This window comes from Psittacula echo, assembly GCF_963264785.1.
Source record: "Psittacula echo genome assembly, chromosome: 1".
Lineage (NCBI taxonomy): Eukaryota > Metazoa > Chordata > Aves > Psittaciformes > Psittacidae > Psittacula > Psittacula echo.
In genome coordinates, this window is record NC_137735.1 from 90,609,636 (window position 1) to 90,630,765 (window position 21,130).

Consider the following 21,130-nt stretch of genomic DNA (forward strand, 5'->3'; position numbering starts at 1 on the left):
ACTTCTGGTAGTAGCAAAATACTCTTCTAGTGCCTGTTTCATTTTACGTAATCAACTTTACATATAGTAGTTCCTGTTACAGGAATCATAATTTCAGGCAAAAAGCAATTCAATTAATCTTTCAAAGCTGGTAACAGAGACAGGAGCTTAGAACTGCTGACTTAGAGCTTGACCCCATCACCGTGTTTCTTTAAGATGAAGAAGCCTGCAGATTGCAAGACACCAGAGTAATTTCTATGAATTCTCACCAAACGGGGGGATTTGCAGAATCCACATTAGTCGTAGTGCCGTTAATTACTTTGATGTTTGGTCCATCACGATTCCATTGCCATCTCCAAATTGTTGCTGCTACTGCTGGCAACAGAGTCAGCATTTACCAGAACAAGTCTCTCTCTATTTCCAAAAACTTCATTCACTGCAAAACAGATGGGGATCGGTACATGTTATTCTCCCAGAGGCAAGAGAAGTACAGCAGGTGGAGCATGGTCAGCATCATGGAATGGAATGGAAATCCTAAATTGGTGCAGTTGCAAAGCTTTTCCCCTTACCCTGTGTAGGGAGATAAAGCTTACGCATCAGAACAATCTCCCACATATGAGACTTAAGTTACAAGTCCTGTTATTTCTCCTCCAAAGCAGCTCTAGAGGTTTCCCTGTGCATAATTCCTCCACCTAAGTACTGCGAAATGGATGAGTTTTGTAGTGCAAAACATTACGTTTAAATAATTGATTTCTGGTTTTAGTCTCTCTGGTTTCCACCAAGCTCTTAAGAGCCTTCTCCAGAAATTCACACCGTTTAGTTACATGTAGCTACCACCACCGATCAAACCCAGTCCTCGCTTTTATGCCTGCAAGTACTGGAGAATGTGATACTTGATTACACCAGGAACATTAAGAACAAAGTAAAACACTGGTATTACAAGAAATCAGGTATTACACTTCAACTACAAGAAAATCATGTGGCAAACGCAGGTCTCCAAGTTAGAAAAAAACCCACATTTTTTGAAGCTGAAAATGTGAACACACGTGCAGCTTTGGGGTATTTAAACATACTAACCTACAGTTACTCTCAGAGCCACAAAACATCACTGAATATACAAATACACCCTGAGGGGCAAGTGGAGCATTGCAAGATCCAAAGAAATGAGAATGTTACCTGCAGAAATCTTGCTAATATCCCAAACACGCAGCCCTTCTCGCTCTCCTCCAAAGGCAAAAACAAATGGGAGGTCAGGGCAGCAAGCTGAGCAGAAGAGAACACCCTGGGAAGATGGGAGGGAAAAAAAAAGAGGAGACTGTTTGAAAACCACCATCCTAAAATGAATCTGTCACCTGAAAATCCCAAGCAAGTTTTAAGAAATGTAATCTAAGTTTCCTGAAACTGATTTTGTAAAGACAAAAAATTAAAGTCAAAAGCTGCTAGTTATAAACAGTGAATTACATCTTTGTCTTGAACCTGGAAGTTACACATCGGAGCACTTACAATTCTACTCAGAACGTTGCATCTGGTATTCAGGTCTGCCAATTAGATGTTGAATTGAATACTGCACTATAATGACAGTGATTTACCCAGAATACACAGGTGTGACTTTTTTCCCCTAGAAGATAGTATGTTAGGTAAAACATGATTCAAGATAGACAAAAATGAATAAGCAGACATATAAACCTTCCTGGAATTAAAAAATTAATATTACTCTACCATTTTCATATCCCTGGAATGCACTAAACTTGGTCTCTCTCCCAGGATATCCCAGATTTTCACATGTTTGTCGGCAGATGATGTTACAAGGCATCCTTTGATCTGACTGCTTAGCTGTAGCCCTGGAAGATTAAGAATACAGTAGTGTGATAGCACCAGGTAATCACTATTTCACAGAGATGAGGACCCTTTTTGAAGCAGAGACATGAGAAATCCAATATTCTTCTCACACTAAACTGTTCCAGCACAAACGAGCAAAGTGATAAAAGTTTCATGCTGCCACTGCTCCCCGTAGTGACAACAAACTGATGCTATGCCAGCCTATTCTGCTTCCCTCTCCAACAACTCTAGCAGTGCAAAGATACTATTGTTATGCTTCTTTCTTCACATAATCTGGCTTCTCCAGGTAGTTTTCTTCATTCATTTGCCAAAGACTCTTTTGCTATTCAAAACAATGGGGCATATTTATAGATCTCATTTTAGACACCTAATCAGGTGTTTCAAGTTGCTTCTTAGGGGCTCCTACACCAATCGAATAATTAAAGTAGTCTGAAGGAGGCAGTGTATAAACCTTCCCAAGTGCCATACCTAAATCATCTCCAGAGTGAATGTCAGTATAAAATAATTACTGATAGAGGAGGTAAACATTTTAGTTTGTAATCCTGGACCAGATTCCATAGCTTTTGCTCTTCCTCACCCTCAAAACCACAGGGAATGTGTCCCAAGCGAACAGATCTGCTTTGACATGTTTATTCATGACATTCGCTGAGAAAAGTTCACTCTTGTTAAAATATTTTGCTTACAACAGCTTCTCAGCAGATTTGTTTCACTCACTAGTTACCCATAGTGAGTATGCACAACTTTTAACTTGTTAAGCAAGGAACTGCTACCACCTCAGTCATAGCCATTAAAGACATCTTCCAGATGTGCCTCGCCACTGGGGACAAATACAACACACACACAGAGTGTTTACCTGACACCTCTTCATCGTGAGCTTTCAGAGTAAACAGTGGCTTATCAGAACGAGCATCCAGACAGTACACAAAGCCATCCTCTGTGCTCACCTAAGGAAAACACAAGATTGTGAAAACAGCCATAGTCACTCATTTGGAAAAAAGCTCCTACGAAGTAATACCCATCACCCTCTAGTAAACCCCTGTGATGTGAGACAGACTTACACTTCTTGGTAGGGCATGTTATACTACACAGATCTGCATCCCCAAAGTCAGACTCCATCCAGCTAGTGCTTGAGCTGTTCCATGTACCTAAATTATGTTGCACTGACCTACATGGAAGCTTTAATCATATACAGATTTCTTAAATTGTTATTTTGAAGATAGATACACTACTACACTTGGCTGTCATGGTAGGCAATGAAATGCAGAGCCATTAGTCTCCTAATTGACAGTTCAAAGCTTCTGGAGCTACCCACTGGGTACATAATAGCCATACACAAAGCTGAGAGATATGTATCACAAACCCAACAGAACTGAGCAACTGCTTTTTTTGGCTATATATATAAAGCAACAGAGAACCAGACAGCCACTGAGGTAATAAAAATTATTTATTTTTAAATTCTGTTTAAAACTTTTATTATAAAAATCCTCACAAACCCAAGGTATCCCAGCAGGGTGGACAATGCCCTCTAGTGCTGATTTGAAACAATTAATATTCAGGATCTTCGTCCTAACTACCTACTTCTCAGCTGCAATTGCCTCATTACATGAAACACAAGAGCAACTATGCAAAGGAAAATATATCTCAGCCACTGAACACTATAACAACATGGCAAAGATGCCACCTCTGGACTCAAAAAGCATCAGCATCAATTGCTTTTCTACTGCCATGATAAAGGTACCGGGTGAAGAGCTGATCTTGATATACTTGTTGAAAAAACTACCCAAAACCATCCTCACACACACTGCATCTTAAAAATAAGGAACAACAACAGTCCAACTCCATCACCTCCATTGTATGACTCGGAAACATTACGAACACAAAAATACAGGCTAAATGAAATGGCAACAGTCTACAGACCGAGAATAGAAGAACATGTACTCACTAAGAAGTTACAAGGTGAAAAATGATTCCAAGTTACTCTTTCAACCTGACCACTAAACCGCCACACGCGATGGTTATCTTGTGGGTTTCTGCAGTCATACAGCACAGCTGATCTATGGGAAAAAGGGAGAGGAAATAAATAAATAAGAAAAATCAGGGTAGAACACTTTATGAAGTTTGTTTTACCACTGGCATTTATAGAAGGCCCACATAAACTACAGTTCAAAAGTTAAAATGGAAACAACTTCACTATTTAGTCTTCCAACTCAACAATAGATGAAAATTTCTCAGATAAATCACAAGACTTTCCCATATGCCTTCAAGTTTCATCTCGGTTACAAACAGCTGTTCTATTGAAACTAAGCAAATAGAGCTTGAATTTACTCAATGCGTAAGATACTTATCACACAGGAGACCATAATTATGCAAATATATCACTGAATTATGAACACACTTCAGTAAAGTCAAGTAATGACTTTCAAAAATATTGCACTAATTAGGAAATCCATTTCAGGATTCAATCACAGAACGGTTTGGGTTGGAAGGGACCTTAAAGCTCATCTAGTTCCAACCCCCCTGCCATGGGCAAGGACACCTTCCACATTTGTGGAATACATATACATAAACAAGCATTTTAAAATATGCTTTAAGAAATACAAAATTAATCTTTACAAGGGATTAGGGAAATGCTGCTTCAAAAAGGAGAAACAGTGGATGGGAGTTAATGGGTCCCCTGGGATTCTTTACAGGTATGTGCTTAGACCAGTGGTGGCAGAATGTGTCCCAAACCAAAAATCTCCTGGGTGTGAATGCAAGAGAGGTGTGATGATGTCACTCTCGCAGTACCTCATCACAACCAGCATCCACAGTGTAACTAGCTTCTACTCTATCCTATAATTAAAACCAAAGAGATGTGATCTAGATCTCTATTACCTGGCATTTTACAACAATTTTAGCACATATGCAATTTTTAATGGTCTGACTTTCAGGTTATGAAGGCATCTGCCAATATTCACTGAATAGCCTGTGGTTCTGCAAGGCTTCATAGAAAAAAATCCACAAAGGCAGTGTATAGACAGTAAACTGGTTTATAGGTGTCCATGGTATCGAAGGGCTAGCTAAAATAGCATTGAGTAGCTGGCCTCAGGGTTCGGACTCTTTTCTTTCTTCTGAAGGAAGTCAAGAGGGAGGAAAGCAGGCAGAGCAGCTCCTAACAGCAATAAAAGGATTTTCTTCATTACTTTCACTTAAGCAGACGGAGCAAGAGCACAATAGAAGCTAGAGAATATAAAGGCCTGGCTAAAGATTGACAAGTCTATAAATACCACAAGGACAAAGTCTTAAAAGAATAAAAAAAATCAATATAAGAAAATCACAGTTACAGAACAAAATGAAACAGTTATCCCTATGGATGGGATGGGAGAACAGAGGGGAAGTTTTTGGGCTGGCAGGGCTTATAAGCTACTGGCAGTTACAGCGCTAGTCAAAGCGTACAGACACAACCAATTTCACAGCATCTCCAGCCTGCAGTCACCGGAGGTAGCCCATTAAACTTTGGCTGTGACACGCCTATTAAGAGGCTGTAGGGAGCAGACTGGGATTTTAAAGTCCCTCATGCACCCACCCTGGTCCTACAGCTTGGCAAAACCTACACAGATTTTCACAGGAATAAGCAGTGTCATGTTCCCAATGCAGAAAATGCCATAAGGCCAAATTAAGAAATAAATTCAGTTTGGCGTAGACACCTGGCACAGAAAATGTTGGTCCAGATGGTTAAAGGATTTGGCTAGTCCTGAGAAAGAGGTAAGGAAAACTACATCTTGGCCACATACAAACCTGGCTACCTTGCTGGAAAAAAATAAATAGCATTATTTAAATTTGGCATACTTACAAGCAAATGAAAAACAAAACATGAGGCAACTTAACAGGCTTTATTTAATACTAATACCCTCCCTACGTGTAACATTTGAAAATATTACCCTGACATACTTATCATAAGATCCAGAAATAAGGGTCTGAGTTTCAAATGGATGAAACTGTAACGTCTGGACCTAGATAACAGAAAATTTCATATTTAAAAATAAGCACTGAGATATAATGCACACATACATGATCTTTCTTTGAACAAACAAGAGCACAAGCCCTCCTTCCCAAAGCCAGCACATTCCCCTCCAAAACTGACCCTATTAAGCTTGTTGATACTCAGATTTTTCATGAAACAGTGCAAGAGAGGCACATTATTTTTATTCAAACACCCCCACCCAGTGGAAACAAGGTATTTTCCTTGGTTTATATATATTTATATATAATTTTTATTTATATATATTATATATATTTTTATATATAAATATTTTATATTTACATATATTTTTATATATATAATATATATAAAAATGAACTGAACAGAACCACATGGCCCCTTTCTGTCCTAGATATCAAAAAAAACCCCCCATAAAAACCAACCAACCAAACAAAACCCCCCAAAATCACAGGAGATAAAAAACAGCTGCTTCCAGTTACAGAAAAAATGCAGATGTTAGCAAAAATGAAAATCAGAAGTTTGCCAAGGGCAGTGACTTTGTTAACAGCAGAATAAGGTTACAGCTATTAATAACTAACTTCCACATTTTAATTACTATGAGATTAATTCATTTCTGAAGTACCCACCACTGTGGTATTTTAGTATCATCTATTTTAAACCTTTCTTACCTAGAACTGACTCTCTCTCTCTGTTTCCTCAGAGAGAATTACAGCTTGACCTATGCTGAGAGACCTATTTTTCGGAGCTTATTGCAGCACTATCAGATTCCAACCATTAGGGCTTTCACAAAAGAGGCATTTTAGAAAACTACTGTAAATCTTCACAAACTTTCTAAAGGACAAGTTAAGCAGCATTTTTAAAGGCAAATACAATGTTGTTTGCAAAGGCAACTAATTCAGAACTTTAAAGAATTCTGCACAGTTCTTAGACAACTACAGAGTTGTTGTTGTAAGTGTTCACCGCCAAACAGCTAATGAAAAACTGCATTTATTTTTTCTCTGTATTTTACAGTGGAAGAAACACAGCAATTATTACTTACCTTGTCTGTGTGTAGCATCAGGCTGGCTGCTGGCTTACCCACAGACATATCCCACAAAATCACAGTATTGTCAGCAGATGCACTTGCTAAAACATTCCTGATAACAGATCAAGAAACAAGTTTTAAATCTCTTTATACAGATACAAACAAATGGTCAAAAGTCCAAAATACATACAGAGCCCGATTCTGAGATCAAGTATGCTCTGGACTACAGACTGTATTTCTCAAGCCTGACGGATAATTCCCTGAAGGTAATTCTAAGTTACAAGTAAAGACTACAAACAGACTATATTACATTATTTAGCACTTACAGTAACAACATTGACAGTTTTGCTTGTATTTCCCACCTGACACCACTTAAAATATCATTTATTGGAAGATTTCTTGAACAAAACGAAGTGAGAAAGGCTTTTAAGCATTTCCTTAGCAACTTAGCCCTGCTTATATACACATACAGTCAAGTGCCAGAAAAACCTGGTTTTAAAATATTTTGCTAATGGATGAGTATTTATCTACCTGCTGAAGACTTAACACTGTACACCCTTCTGAGAATGCTAAAAGGAACCACTAACATACAAGTTAGTTTACAGACCCCCTATTTCAACTTAAATTTGACCATGTTAAGAGAAATAAAAACACAGTTTAGAGTTTTAATCAGGAAAAAAAATCCTCAAAACATTCCCAAAGGCCTGTCAAATACACAGTACAACTACTACTGCTCTTAGAACCTGATTTATTACCTCAATATGTTTTTTCTGATCAAAACTGCTCCCCCATCACCTTATTCTTTGTATATTAAGGAACTGTTATGGACTGAAAGAGCTTACATCCTCCTGGAAACACTGTCCTTCCAAACAACGTTATAAGGGAAAGTTAAGAAAATGCATAGTGAAGGCTCTGAGAACATTTTACAGTAGCACCATTATGACATACAGGCAGAAAGTTATTTATAGAGAGCTGTCACAGTATATCTTGCTTAAAAAACAAACAAAACATTTAAATTTAAGCTGCTCCAAGGAGTTTCTTGTTTGGCCCATAAGCTTTCTACTTCAAGGCTGGCTTAATTTCCTGAAAGATCTACCAGTATCAATGAGTTTGTAACTCAGCCCATTGCAGAATTATGCATTCCAAATACTTAATTATTGTGGCTTTAATTTTTATGACTTGTCTCTATATTATCATCAGACAATCATTTCTGTGTACATGAAAACTACTCTTCTGTAAGACAGACAGAAAGATCACTGCCACACTGTGCACATGTGTATAATTTAAGAACAACAGGCAAAGCGCTGTAAATGAAGAGTGCAATCTATGTACATTTATTGCCTGTCTATATGGATGTTTCCTCCTTCAGTATATAGATAAAAATCATTACAAATGAAGGCTTACACCTGCTCATTAGGACTACACAGAGTTGACTACAGCCTGGAGAAGAGAAGGCTGGTGGAGACCTCATAGCAGCCTTCCAGTATCTGAAGGGGGCCTACAAGGATGCCAGACAGGGACTCTTCATCAGGGACTGCAGCAACAGGACAAGGGGCAATGGGTTCAAACTGAAAGAGGGAAGTTCAGGTTAGATATAAGGAAGAAGTTCTTTCAAGTTTCAAGGCCCACGCTGAGTATCCTCTGACAGCTGAACTGTTAACAACTACCTTAATTGATAAAAACAGCAGCATCTTTACTTCAGTCATCACATTGCCCCTGACCCCTCATCCAAGATGGGCCAGCTTTGTGTTGCTTCAATAGGAGCACTTCATTGCTAGTTTGTTCAGGCAACAAAGAATTGTCTCTGTCTAGGATAACCCAAAGGTCAGAGGCATTTTTGTAACTGCTATTAGGGCTTTTACACTATCTTTTCTGCTCACAGTTCAGGGGCAGAAGCCAGAGTTAAAAAATCCCAAGAGAATAGCAAGGACTTTATAAATCTACTACTATCTGCTGAAACGGTGTTATAGGTCACTGGCAGATCAGCACAGATGACAGCAGCCCTCTGGTTCTCTAGTCTGTGCATCTGACCTAAACGGGAGCTGATTCAACAAATGGCTTAAACCCACCTTAGCCCTGCACTCGTCTGGACAACCTGCAAACACACAGTCATCTGCAGCAATATGTAGGTTAAAAATAATAATAATAAAAAAAATAATCAAAACTTCTAGTTAAAAAAAGGGGGCAGGGAGGTGTAGTTTTGAGAAATGATTCATTTCAGCATTGCTTTCAAGTTCAATGTTACAGGACATAATATTTTGGATTTCTGTGAAAAATGCATGCCAAATTAAACACACAAATTTGTAACCATCCATTGTTATTCAAGTATTCTTTTACCTGCTTTGTTTATTCCATGAAAGATCAAGCACAGCATCAGTATGCCCTTTCACTGTCTCTTCTGAAGATAAACTCTGCATGTAGATACAAAATAAAGAAGACTTTTGAAAATTACAGCTCCAATGGAAGTCAAGCATTATTACATATTAGTATGAATTCCTTAATACCTTCACAAACAACTTCATATTTTATATTACTCTCACTTGCTGCAACAAGGTTTTTGATAGAAGTGTCTATTCAGTACCTGCACCTTACTTCCTGTCCCAGATGTCAGATTGCTCCGTTCAGAGCTGCTGGGTTTATAGAATTGGTTACTCCCTTCAGGCTAGTATGAGAATTTCATTGTCTCCAGCTAATGTGCAGCTTCTTCAGCTTCTCCCTAAACACTCCTGGCAGTTCCCTCTCACTCCTTCAAAGTAACTGAGTTTGAAGTCCTTGTAACTGCCAGCTCCTACAATTTCTAACTTTAAATGGTTAAGCTTCAAAGACAGCAATTGGAAACCACCCATAACTCACCCCATTCCTCTCAATTCCAGGCTTTAATTATCCATACAGAGAATGATTAGCATTTCAAACTGAGGTAACATTTATGAATGATATCTTCAACAGCAATTCTAATAACTCAGCGATTTTCAGAAGCAAGTTTCATAGAACAAATTACCCTTCCAAGGATATTTTCTCTATTATATTTAAAACTGATAGGTCTGAGAGCTGGAGTAGTCAACCCCTACACAATGACAGTAAGGTTCTTTAATGAAAAGGTTCTTTATCTGACTAACACTGTAGTGCTCCCTCGTTTGGGAAACCAAGATTACCTATATATTTAGCATCCACATTCCCTATTTACTCTAGGGAGTCTTTAAACACTTCTCGAAGCATCTACTACACACCAAATCTAGCTAATTTAAGTGATGTCAACTTCCAGACTTGTTTCACATACCAAAGGATGTGGATAAATCGTAACACATTCTGGTATACAATAAGGATCAGATTCATCTCACATAACTTAGCATCCAGTCTCAACCGCACTCTTCCTCTTTGGTGGTTAAGGTTTTCTCTGTAGTCCACTAAGAGAAACTGAGCCATTCTCAGGTTGTGCCTCTATGCCTTTACCTCAGTTTCTATGACTATATTGAAATATGCTTAAATTTTAGACAGATCAACAAGGTGAAACCTGAGTAAATGTATTTTACTAGTGTAAACCTTGCCCTTTATTCCTCAATACCTTTTCAAATCTGAGTCACAGGAAAATACCAATTTTAACCTACTGCAGATGACCATGACATTATCTTCTGTAACCTGCCTAAATACCATCTTTCAACATGACAGACTGAATTAAATCCAATTATCTATGATTAGATAAACAATTTTGCAATACTTACTTTCTTCCCTTTCTTTTTCTTCTTTTTCTCTTTCTTGTCTCCAAGAGAAAAGACTGGTTCTAAGGATTCTACTACATCAAGGTCCCAAATGTCAATAACTGGGGTCATGTTACCCACTGCAACATAATTTCCTACAAGCAGAAACCCAAATGCGACCACATTTATTTAGAATTACGAAACAGCGTATTTGGCAATCCAGCTGTTGCTTATTTCTTTGATTAAGTAAAACTTATACTTATGTGCCAGAATTTTCCATTTGAACATATTTGATGTTTGTAACTGACTAGGAGCAATTTTAAAATATCAACTGACAGCAGATGTTGCCAGAAAAAAAGATTACTTGCTCTCCTCCTTCAGTACAAGTAACTGCCCAAAGCAGCTGTATAAAGTTCCACATGTTTTGGTTTATATTTTTATGAAAAAACAAACAACAAAATCCCACATTCCCTGTACTATTGGAAAAAAAATTCTGTAAAACACAGGAAAAAAAGTTACTGGATACATAAATGTATAAAAATTTTGCTGTGTTTTACAGTTAATCAACTGGATTGGCCATAATGAGTTTGAACGAAAGCAACTTTTCATTTGCAAATGGAAAATAAAGCAAATTAGAGAAGAGCTTGCTTTGGTCTAACTGGCAATAACTTTATTATTTGTAAGAAGGCCAGTGTTTTAGTAAAATCACTTCTTACGGCAGCATCACTAAGATGGTTGTATCACCAAAACAAACAAAAAAAAAAATGGACATTTACAGTATCCTTTGTAATTTACCTACTGATTCATCAGGATTAGGATCAAAATTCAGCCACTCCAGACTTAGAGGGTAAGCAGGCAAGATAATATCATGATGTACATAAAATGAGTTTTCTTCATGATTATAAACTGAAAAAGAATTAAAGACATACAAGACATCGATGAAGAAGAAAACTGAGCAACTATGAACAGTTCACTTCAGCAAAAGGCAGACGTAGCAAATGCTAAATTGTCAAGGAGATCTAGAATGTAAATTTACATTCTAGTATGAACTCTAGTATGAACTCAGTATGTTCAGAGTTTTAGCGCAGAGGCCAGTGCCTCCAACTACTAATACTATGCCTACTTAATGTTATGGCCTGTGAATTATGCAAACCAAACAAACATTATCATGAGTACTTTACACAAAGAAGTGACAAGTTCAGCAAAGCTTATACACTTGACTCCTAGCATACTACACTACGATGTTTCTACGACTACTTCAAAATTGATGCTCCATATCCAACACTCTTTACATCAGGATACAATCAGAAACAATTTGAGAGGAAATCAAAGGGGAAATGAAGGTAAAAGACAAACAGTTTGCAAATTACAGAAAGCTGAAGAAGTCACCTTTAGCAGGTTTTGACTGAGCTGCAGGAAGACTTGCTAAAGCAACCATATACTAAATACAGCATTCCCTTTAGCCAGCTATTTTTTTTCCCTATAATAAAAGAATTTACTAACTGGATAGCAGTGAAATCCATTAATTATTTTAATGACATGATATCATCACAAACAAAATCACTGTGCCATTTTCAAGTGCATGTGACAGATGTTCAGATACTAACTTAAGTCTTCAGTTAACTAAGCACTCTTAGTAGTTAACTAAGACAGGGTCGCCCTATGTTATAAACAGCAGAAGCCTGTGCTATTGTTTTATAAGTGTATATTGGGAAAATTACACAGTTAATAAAATTTGCAAACACCATCCCTAGAACAAGTGGTATTCAGACCTCATTAAGGATCATCTCTTCTAAAACTATGATGATAAAGGTGTTGATTCTTCTACTCCTAGCACCAAGCCAGTAGAGGAAGCTCACACGAGTTGGAAGAAAGATCATACGTTCAGAGAATAACAATGCCATAGTATTTTTTAAGTGTCATTAGAAATGAAATAACAAAATGCTATATAGCTGAAAAAAGACACTATCCTTTAAATACCACCACATGAAATACTCAAGTCCTGGAAAGTGGCTAAAGCACCACGACACAGGAAAGATGACAAAACACACAGGGCAGATGAGGAGAGAAAGAATATTCCAACAACCAACCCTCTTCCCCTTCTACAGAGCCATATGGCACAGGCTAGGCAAGACATACTTCCCAAGTTCACTGTAAAGAACAATTCCTATGTTACTTACCATGGACCTCCAAACTACAGTAGTCTTTATCAACTCTGCCACAAAGGACAAGATTGTCAGTGGGCTTAATCAAGAAGTCTTCTTCTTCATACTGATCCTGAACAGCAAAAAAAGAGATCAGTGGATATGAAACAGAGCACATAAATGCACGAAACTACACATGAATCAGTAATAATTTTTAACTATAACTGAATACACTCAAAAGCCCAACACCCTGCTGCCCACCCACCTAAAGCCATCCTACAGTGGTAAACAAAGAAAGGCAGGAACCAGACTCAATCATGGGGAATTGGATACTTACAGAATGAAGGACTGCTTATGTGGACCTAGGTGGATTTAGAGAGATGTTTAATTATCAAATATGAAACCGTATTTTGAGGCTACCATGATGCAGCCCATTGCTGAAAAGAAAATCACCGTCAGGAGCCCACACATGCAGCTTATTTCCCTTGTGCTCTCATGCCTTGAGCATTTATATAGTGTAACATCATTTTACACAATAAGCATACTGTAACTGCCCCTCACATCCAGGAGGCAATTCCAAGAGCACTGAAGCATTGTCTACTTTATGGAAAATATTTCAAAAAAAGTGCTGCCTACAGCTATACTGGGCATTCGGCTGTACCAGAACAGATGTAACATCTCATCTAATTTTCATTGTTACTGAGGAATGGAAGGCATTCAGGGAATTTTTGTTAGTGGAAAACTAAGAACTGTACATAAACGTCAATAGTCTCACACAGAGTAACAGCCTTCAAATATACAACACATACAAGACTTTTTGGACTTGTTGCAAGCTTTTTAATTTCTTTTTTATTCGCTGCAAGCATCTTTTCAATATTTGAATTCTATCAAGTCCTGCACTTCTCTGAATTAATCAACTTAATGTTACACAATACTTAGCCTTCAACAGTACTAGCAGTAAATACCAAAAGACAATACAAAATGCATGTTAAAGACTGAAAAGTACTCTCTTTCAGAATTTGAGGAATGGTCTTAAGTGTAGCAAGAAAGGTGCAAGAAAAAGATGTTCACTCTTTCCGTCTGGAAGAAAGTTAGCTTTTCTGACACAGAACATATGCAGCTCATATTCTCTCTGAAGCCCTGCACAAACACCTCTTTGACTATAAAAATCACTTTTAAGGCATTTCTCTCCTCTACTGCTACACAGGAACAAGAAAAATCATCAACAGTCAGTGGAACACAGAGAAAACATACAGTGCCTCAAAATGCACACAGAAAGTGACCTCATTTTAAAGGTAAGACGTATGCCTTCCTCCTTGAGCTTTGTTAAAGTATATGAAGTCACCATAACAACTCCTTGTCCAAGACCACACATTTGATAGTCCCCCCTGACACACAAACTAGATGTTGTGGTAGAAACCTACAGCTCCTCTTTTCTTTCGATCTTACTAGCTTTGTAAAGAATCCAAAATAGTATAAAAAGGACAGCACCCAGAAAAATCTTTACGCTTACAAGAGGTCCCAAAAATTCACCTATACCTTCACCCTCATCCAGATGACCATAGTCTCTCCTGATTCCTTTATGTTACATTGACTGTTCTCATGCAGCCTCATCTTGCAACTAATTTATGTGATTTCTCTGTGTAAATTAAGTCAATCGCAAGTTGCAAGCTATCCTTCTGAACTAAAATGTGGGATAGTCTCTGGAATTGCTCCCTGTCTTTTCTGAGGACCAAATATCCTAGCCATGCCAGTACCAATGTTCACTAGAGAAAGACAAACAGGCTGCATAACAGGACAGCACTGCTGACACAGTTAGCTTGTTAGACTACAGCCAGAGACTTCTTCACTCCCTGCAGGAGCTCTTACAAAGTTAGCTCCTGCAAAGATGTTCCCCATCTGATACTTGATGGAAACTAACACAGGCAGAAGCAATATGCTGAGCATATGCGCTTAACAGGGACATATTTCTTCATGCCATACGAGTCTACCTTAGTTTGGTTTCTTCTACAAACTGGTGGAAGGTGTAGAAGTCTTGCAGTCTGGGAAGTTTTAGTATTTGGGTCATTAGTGGCCTGAGATTTGTTACTTCTTCAAGCATTTTCTGTGTCCTACTAGACAGGTGACAAACCACACCACACACAGAACTGTGTGGTTAAATAATGAGCAAGTTTCACATAACAGCTGACTCAAACATAAAAAGCACGTGTAGAGGGGCCTGCACAAAGCAACTTTAAAAGAAGAGGAGTTCCATCTGATCAAAAATCTGGCACGCCTTTGGAAAAGGGCTGCAAGCACTTATAGACCCCGAGGCAGCATGGAAAAATTAATTTATTTTTAAGTTTATGCTGTTTAAGATGTTTAACATTTTTATAATACTTACAGTGGTTTTTAGAGTGATGTAAGGATCATTATCATTACTCCCATACACTGCCAGGGTAGCCAAGGAGTCTCCAAGTTTTAGATCACCTAGGTGGGAATTTTAGAACATCTTTAATACATGTCAATGACAGGTGAAGTTAGAAACTCCTGTACCAATACCTGGATTACCTATATTGTGAAAAAGGAGTGGGCTTAATTAACTTCCAAGTTCCAAACGTAAGAACCTCAGTAAGCTAAATTGCTTAGTGCTTTTGGGGACTTCTGCTGCTCTGCTCCAGCACTACAGCAGGGGGAGCATTAATCTTTCCAACATGCTCTCGGTTCAAGCATCAGAGAGGGGAACACTGAAGGGCTTCACTCACTAAACGATTTCTGAAACCAGGACAAACAGGTTACTAAAAATCTGGATTTTCAGCATTTGAAACATAGACCTGTGTAGTTTTAGGATACTAATGTCTTAATTACAACAAAAACAAAAAAAGGCTCTTCACTTATATTGTGTATCTGACGTTAACATTTTTGTTACCTGTGCATTCCTCTTTATCATAGTTTTCCAAATCATATTCATCTAGTTCATCATCAGGTGGGTCTTCATTTTCATGAGAAGACTCAGCTCTGCCAGGAACATCTACATTCACACCAGATGCCATCTGGTCTTCATCACTACCATCAGCAGCATCCCTGTTTAAAGATACACATCCCTGAGAAACTAAGGCAGACATTTAGAATGCTTCCAGGTAACTGCTTAGGGGACTGCTTACAAGATTTCAGCACCCAATCCTGGCTGCTCCAGCCTTTATGCCATTAATTTGGAAATCCATCCGCTCCTTTCCTATCTTTTCCCAAAATAAATGGCACCATTATTCTCAGGCTTCCAAAGAAAGCTTTCCTTGAAAGTTTTCATGACAAACTGCCAGACATTTTGGTTATCAGAGATAAACTGTGTGTCTAAATCCCTTTCTCTTACCTTTTTAATTTTTTATGCATACAATGCTCTCAACCTCACTCGTATGCATTTGTACGTGTCCAATTCCTTCCTTCCTTTTTTTCTCCCATACTCACAGGCCCTGTCAAGTGTGACAACTCTTGCACTTCTTCAAGATTTTCAAGACCTTACTTACTCATACTTCCCATACTTACTTTAGAAGAAAAAACAACATAAAATTCATTAGGTAGGGACATATTGTGGATTATTTCTTATGGGTAAACTATGCAACATCTGAAAAACTTGGTACTTAGGTGGAACAATTCCACACACAAGGAATTCAGCAGAAGGAAGTGTGCATTAAAGATTAGTTGAGGGCCTAACAGGCATCTGAGATATCTCAATGGAATGTGATCCAGAGGAACTCATCCCTGCTGAATACACAGTATTTCCATCCTTCTGCCCTCACGGTTCCCAGGCAACAATGAGCCAAGACAGTTCTCATTTGCCACATGCAAAGAGTTGTGGTCAATGGCTCAATGTCCAGCTAGAGACCGGTAACGAGTGGTGTCACTCAGGGATCGGTGTTGGAACTGGTCTTGTTCAACATCTTTGTCGGTGACATGGACAGTGGGATTGAGTGCGCCCTCAGCAAGTTTGCCGATGACACCAAGCTGTGTGGTTCGGTTGATATGGCGGAGGGAAGGGATGCCATCCAGAGGGACCTTGACACACTTGTGAGGTGGACTGATGCCAACCTTATGAAGTTTAACCATGCCAAGTGCAAGGTCCTACACCTGGGTCGGAGCAATCCCAGGCACAGCTACAGGTTGGGCGGAGAAGAGATTCAGAGCAGCCCTGCAGAGAAGGACTTGGGGGTGTTGGTTGATGAGAAAATGAACATGAGCCAGCTTCAGTGTGCGCTCACAGCCCAGAAAGCCAACTGCATCCTGGGCTGCATCAAGAGGAGCGTGAGCTTCGAGGGAGGTGATCCTGCCCCTCTACTCTGCTCTCGTGAGACCTCACTTGGAGTATTGCGTGCAGTTCTGGTGTCCTCAACATAAAAAGGACATGGAACTGTTGGAACAAGTCCACAGGAGCGCCACGAGGATGATCAGGGGACTGGAGCACCTCCCGTATGGAGATAGGCTGAGAAAGTTGGGGCTGTTCAGCTTGGAGAAGAGAAGGCTGCGTGGAGACCTCATAGCAGCCTTCCAGTATCTGAAGGGGGCCTACAAGGATGCTGGGGAGGGACTATTCATCAGGAACTGTAGTGACAGGACAAGGGGTAACGGGTTCAAACTTAAACAGGGGAAGTTTGGATTGGAGAAAAAGAAGAAGCTTTTTACTGAGAGGGTGGTGAGGCACTGGAATGGGTTACCCAAGGAAGTTGTGAATACTCCACCCCTGGCAGTGCTCAAGGCCAGGTTTAGTGCGAAGTGTCCCTGCCCATGGCAGGGGGGTTGGACCTAGATGATCTTAAGGTTTTTTCCAACCCTAACTATTCTATGATTCTATAGGTACGATTTCTAAATTAAATATCAGAAAGCTATTTTTATAATTTGTTCAGTAAAATCAGTCCTTCACATTAGTAGTTTTCATTGTGTAAAAACTAGTAACAAGATAATTAGAGAACCTAAATCTGAGTCTGATTTGTGATCTTTGCACAGGGGAAAAAAAAAGTTACTGATGTTGTAACAAATCCTACAAAGTACCAGCTGTTATAACGAGATCATAACACCTTTGGTTGTAACAGATGGTCTTTAAATTTCCATCCTTTCGTTTAACAGAATGCATAACAGCACCTCAAATCTTTCCATGTTTCTGAAATTGCAAGAGAAAGAAATACACTTAAAAACCCCAAAGGTTCACACGCATCAAAGAGAAACAAATAACACCACAGATAACAGAAACATTAAACATAATTGGTTAAGAAATTAACATACAGTTAGAATCTTCCAAACATTTATGATTTTGGAACCATCAAAAAACAAAACCAGAACAAAACATATTCTAGGACAAAAAGACTCTGTTCAGCAACAGAGTCACGTATCCACTTAAAAGGAATCAAGTGGATAATATTCACCCAACCATAAAAGCTTTTACTCCACCTATTGCATCTGTTCAATTGTACAGTGTGGTATAACAACACATCCTACAGAGCTGAAACAGAATCAGAGTCTGTGAACAGACCTAACTGAAACAAAAAGCCAGAAAATCGAATAAAACCTGAATCCATCATAGAATCATAGAATAGTTAAGGGTTGGGAAGGACCTTAAGATCATCTAGTTCCCCTGACATGGGCAGAGACACCTCCCACTAAACCAGGTCACTCAAGGCTCTGTCCAACCTGGCCTTGAACACTGCCAGGGATGGAGCATTCACGACTTCCCTGGGCAACCCATTCCAGTGCCTCACCACCCTAACATTTTTTTCTAGATACAAATAGAACAATTTCTTTATTGTCTTCCAGATTATGTTTCCTAAATCCATTACATCTGTTATTTTTTTCATAAGCTTATTTACCTTTTTCTTAAAAACAGAGTGACAAAACTTAACACAATTATGCAACTAAGGACTTCCAGCACTGAGCAGAGTTGCCATGTCTCCAGTTCAATACGTGAACCATAAACACACCCAAGTGATGTTTTGCCTTTTTTGCCAAAGCATAAATACCAAGTCACTCTGTCCTCCACTGTGGCCTCCAGACTCACTTAAGACTGTAATGTCTTGCCCTCAGCGTAGACTTTTTCAGAGTCAGTTTGGGACTTACATCTTGGTTTACCACATTTCCAAAGCACCAATGGTTATAAATTATCCTGGTTTTGGGTGGGAGAAGGTTAATTTTCTTCCTAGTAGGTAGTACAGTGCTGTGTCTCGGATTTAGTCTGATAATAATGTTGACAGCACACTAATGTTTTAGTTGTTGCTAAGTTTAGTGCTTACCCTAAATCACAGGCTTTTCAGTTCCCTGTGGTCTGCCAGTGAGTAGGTGCACAAGAAGCTGGGAGGGAGCGCAGCCGACTCGAAATAGCTAAAGGGATATTCCATACCATAAAACATCATGCTCAGTACAGAAACTGAAGGGAGTTGGCCAACAGAGGCCAATCACTGCCCAGGGACTGGCTGGGCATTGGTCAGCAGGTGGAGAGCAATTGTGTTGTGCATTACTGTTGTGTGTTGTTCGTTTTTTATCTCTTTCTTCTTATTTTCCTTATCATTATTATTAATATTATATTGTACTTTAATTATTAAACTGTTCTTATCACAACCCACAGGTTTTACTTTTGTTTTCCAATTCTCCTCCCCATCCCACTGCAAGGACTGGGGAGCGAGCAACCAGCTGCATGGTACTTAGTTGCCAGCTGGGATTAAACCACAACACAAACCAAACTTCTTATTTCCTCACTCTAGGCAGGAATGGCAACTCTAGCGAGGACCAGGCCCATACAGATTCCACCTGAAATGCTCTGCTAGTCTGACAGTGCATGGTTTGACAACTGAAGAACCCCATGGGAACAAAATCTGTGTTGCTGTACCCATAGCGAAGGCAGGATATATTCCATCTGATCTTTCTTCTTTCTGGACAAATGACTCTCCCAGTGATGCACAGAGAAAATGGAATTGCCATGGAGGTAACAGTGTCCAGCTTGATTTACATCACTTAGAAAAAAAAGACTTTGCATAAGCAAGTCTTTTCATACTACCTTAACCTTGAAAGGAGAGCCAGACGACTGATAAAAGAATATATGCACCAGAAGGTGCCAAAGACAAAATAAGTACTAGAAAACCAAACAGTCAACATGAAATGGCAGTAACTGGGTGAAAGGTGAAGGTGGCAGGGGGAGATTGTGACCACTGACTCCATTCAGGACCAGAAAAGCTTGCCTCTCCTCCCCCACTATCATGGAGCATGTCTACTGATTTACATGGCAAATGAGGACAATTTACTCAACAGAAGATAGAGCACTAATTGGTCATATATTCATTAACTTTTGACCAATGAAAGTAATTTCTTTGTACTCACAAGGATGCTAGAAAGGGACTCTTCATTAGGAACTGTAGTGACAGGATAAGGGCTAATGGATTCAAACTTAAACAGGGGAAGTTCAGGTCAGATATGACGAAGAAGTTCTTTACTGTAAGGGTGGTGAGGCACTGGAATGGGTTGCCCAAGGAATGCTCCATCCTTGGCAGTGTTCAAGGCCGGGCTGGCAGAGACCTGAGCGAGACGGTCTAATGTGAGGTGTCCCTGCCCATGACAGAGGAATTGGAACCAGATGATCTGAAAGTCCTTTCCAACCCAAACCGTTCTATTATGTACAAAAACCTAAGGTGTGACAGCTCTGTGCAGTCCCCTGTTCTCCCTTTCCCTTCCCTGCTCTGTCAGCGGCGACGAGACCCGGCGACCTCCAACAGGTCCCGGTAGACGGCCGCGCCCGCTGCCCCGACTCACCTCAGCCTGTCCTGGGCCACCTCGATGAGGTCGTTCAGCTCCTCCTGGCTGAGCTGCACCTGCGGGGCAGACACACAGGGGCGTGAGGGCAATGGCGGAGGGCAATGGCGGGGGGCGACAGCGGGCGGCGGGGGTCCCCCAGCCTAGCCCCGGCCTCACCTTTTCCGGCGTCTCCTTGGCAACGCCGCAGCGCACCCAGGCGGCGCACGTCACCGGGCAGCTCATGGCGGTGAGGGGCACGGTGCGGTGAGGTGCGGTGCGACACGTGCGTGCGGCTCCGGCGCGCTACGAGTGACGTGTCCCATAGGAGACCCCGCCTACAACGGCGGAGGAGAACGGAACAGGCGGAGATAGAGCCGCGTGAGGTCATCACCCAGCGCCGGGGAGCCTGGAAGGAGGGGAGGGGCGCGGCCTCAGCGGGAAGGGCGGCGGGGCGGTGCCTGCGCGGCCGTTGAGGGAAGGTGGGCGGTCGTTGGCTCCTCACAGCGCCGCCGGGCTGTTCGCATCCGTGAGGCGATCTCGTTTACATTGGGTATTAGGGAGCGTTTCTTCCGAAGGGGTGATCAGGTATTGGAACCAGGGCAGTGGTGGAATCACCATCCCTGGAAGTGTTCAAAAACCGTGTAGATGAGGCCCTCAGTGACGTGGTTTAGTCGTGGTCTTGGCAGTCCTGGGGTGATGGTTGGGCTTGATGATCTTAAAG

The 21,130-nt window shown here is 40.2% G+C and overlaps 1 protein-coding gene across 1 annotated transcript; it reads right to left on the minus strand.

Annotated features, from left to right (window-relative positions):
- Positions 1–314: 314 nt before the first annotated feature.
- PWP1 (PWP1 homolog, endonuclein) lies at positions 315–20,652 on the minus strand (the record flags this gene model as incomplete). The annotated part of the gene is made up of 15 exons (XM_080623375.1): positions 315–415; positions 1,156–1,261; positions 1,699–1,820; positions 2,672–2,762; positions 3,761–3,872; positions 5,749–5,810; positions 6,840–6,936; positions 9,162–9,235; positions 10,544–10,674; positions 11,315–11,425; positions 12,700–12,796; positions 15,047–15,132; positions 15,572–15,726; positions 20,428–20,486; positions 20,587–20,652. 15 exons carry the CDS (start codon positions 20,650–20,652, stop codon positions 315–317), a joined length of 1,470 nt encoding a protein of 489 aa, XP_080479501.1.
- Positions 20,653–21,130: the final 478 nt, after the last annotated feature.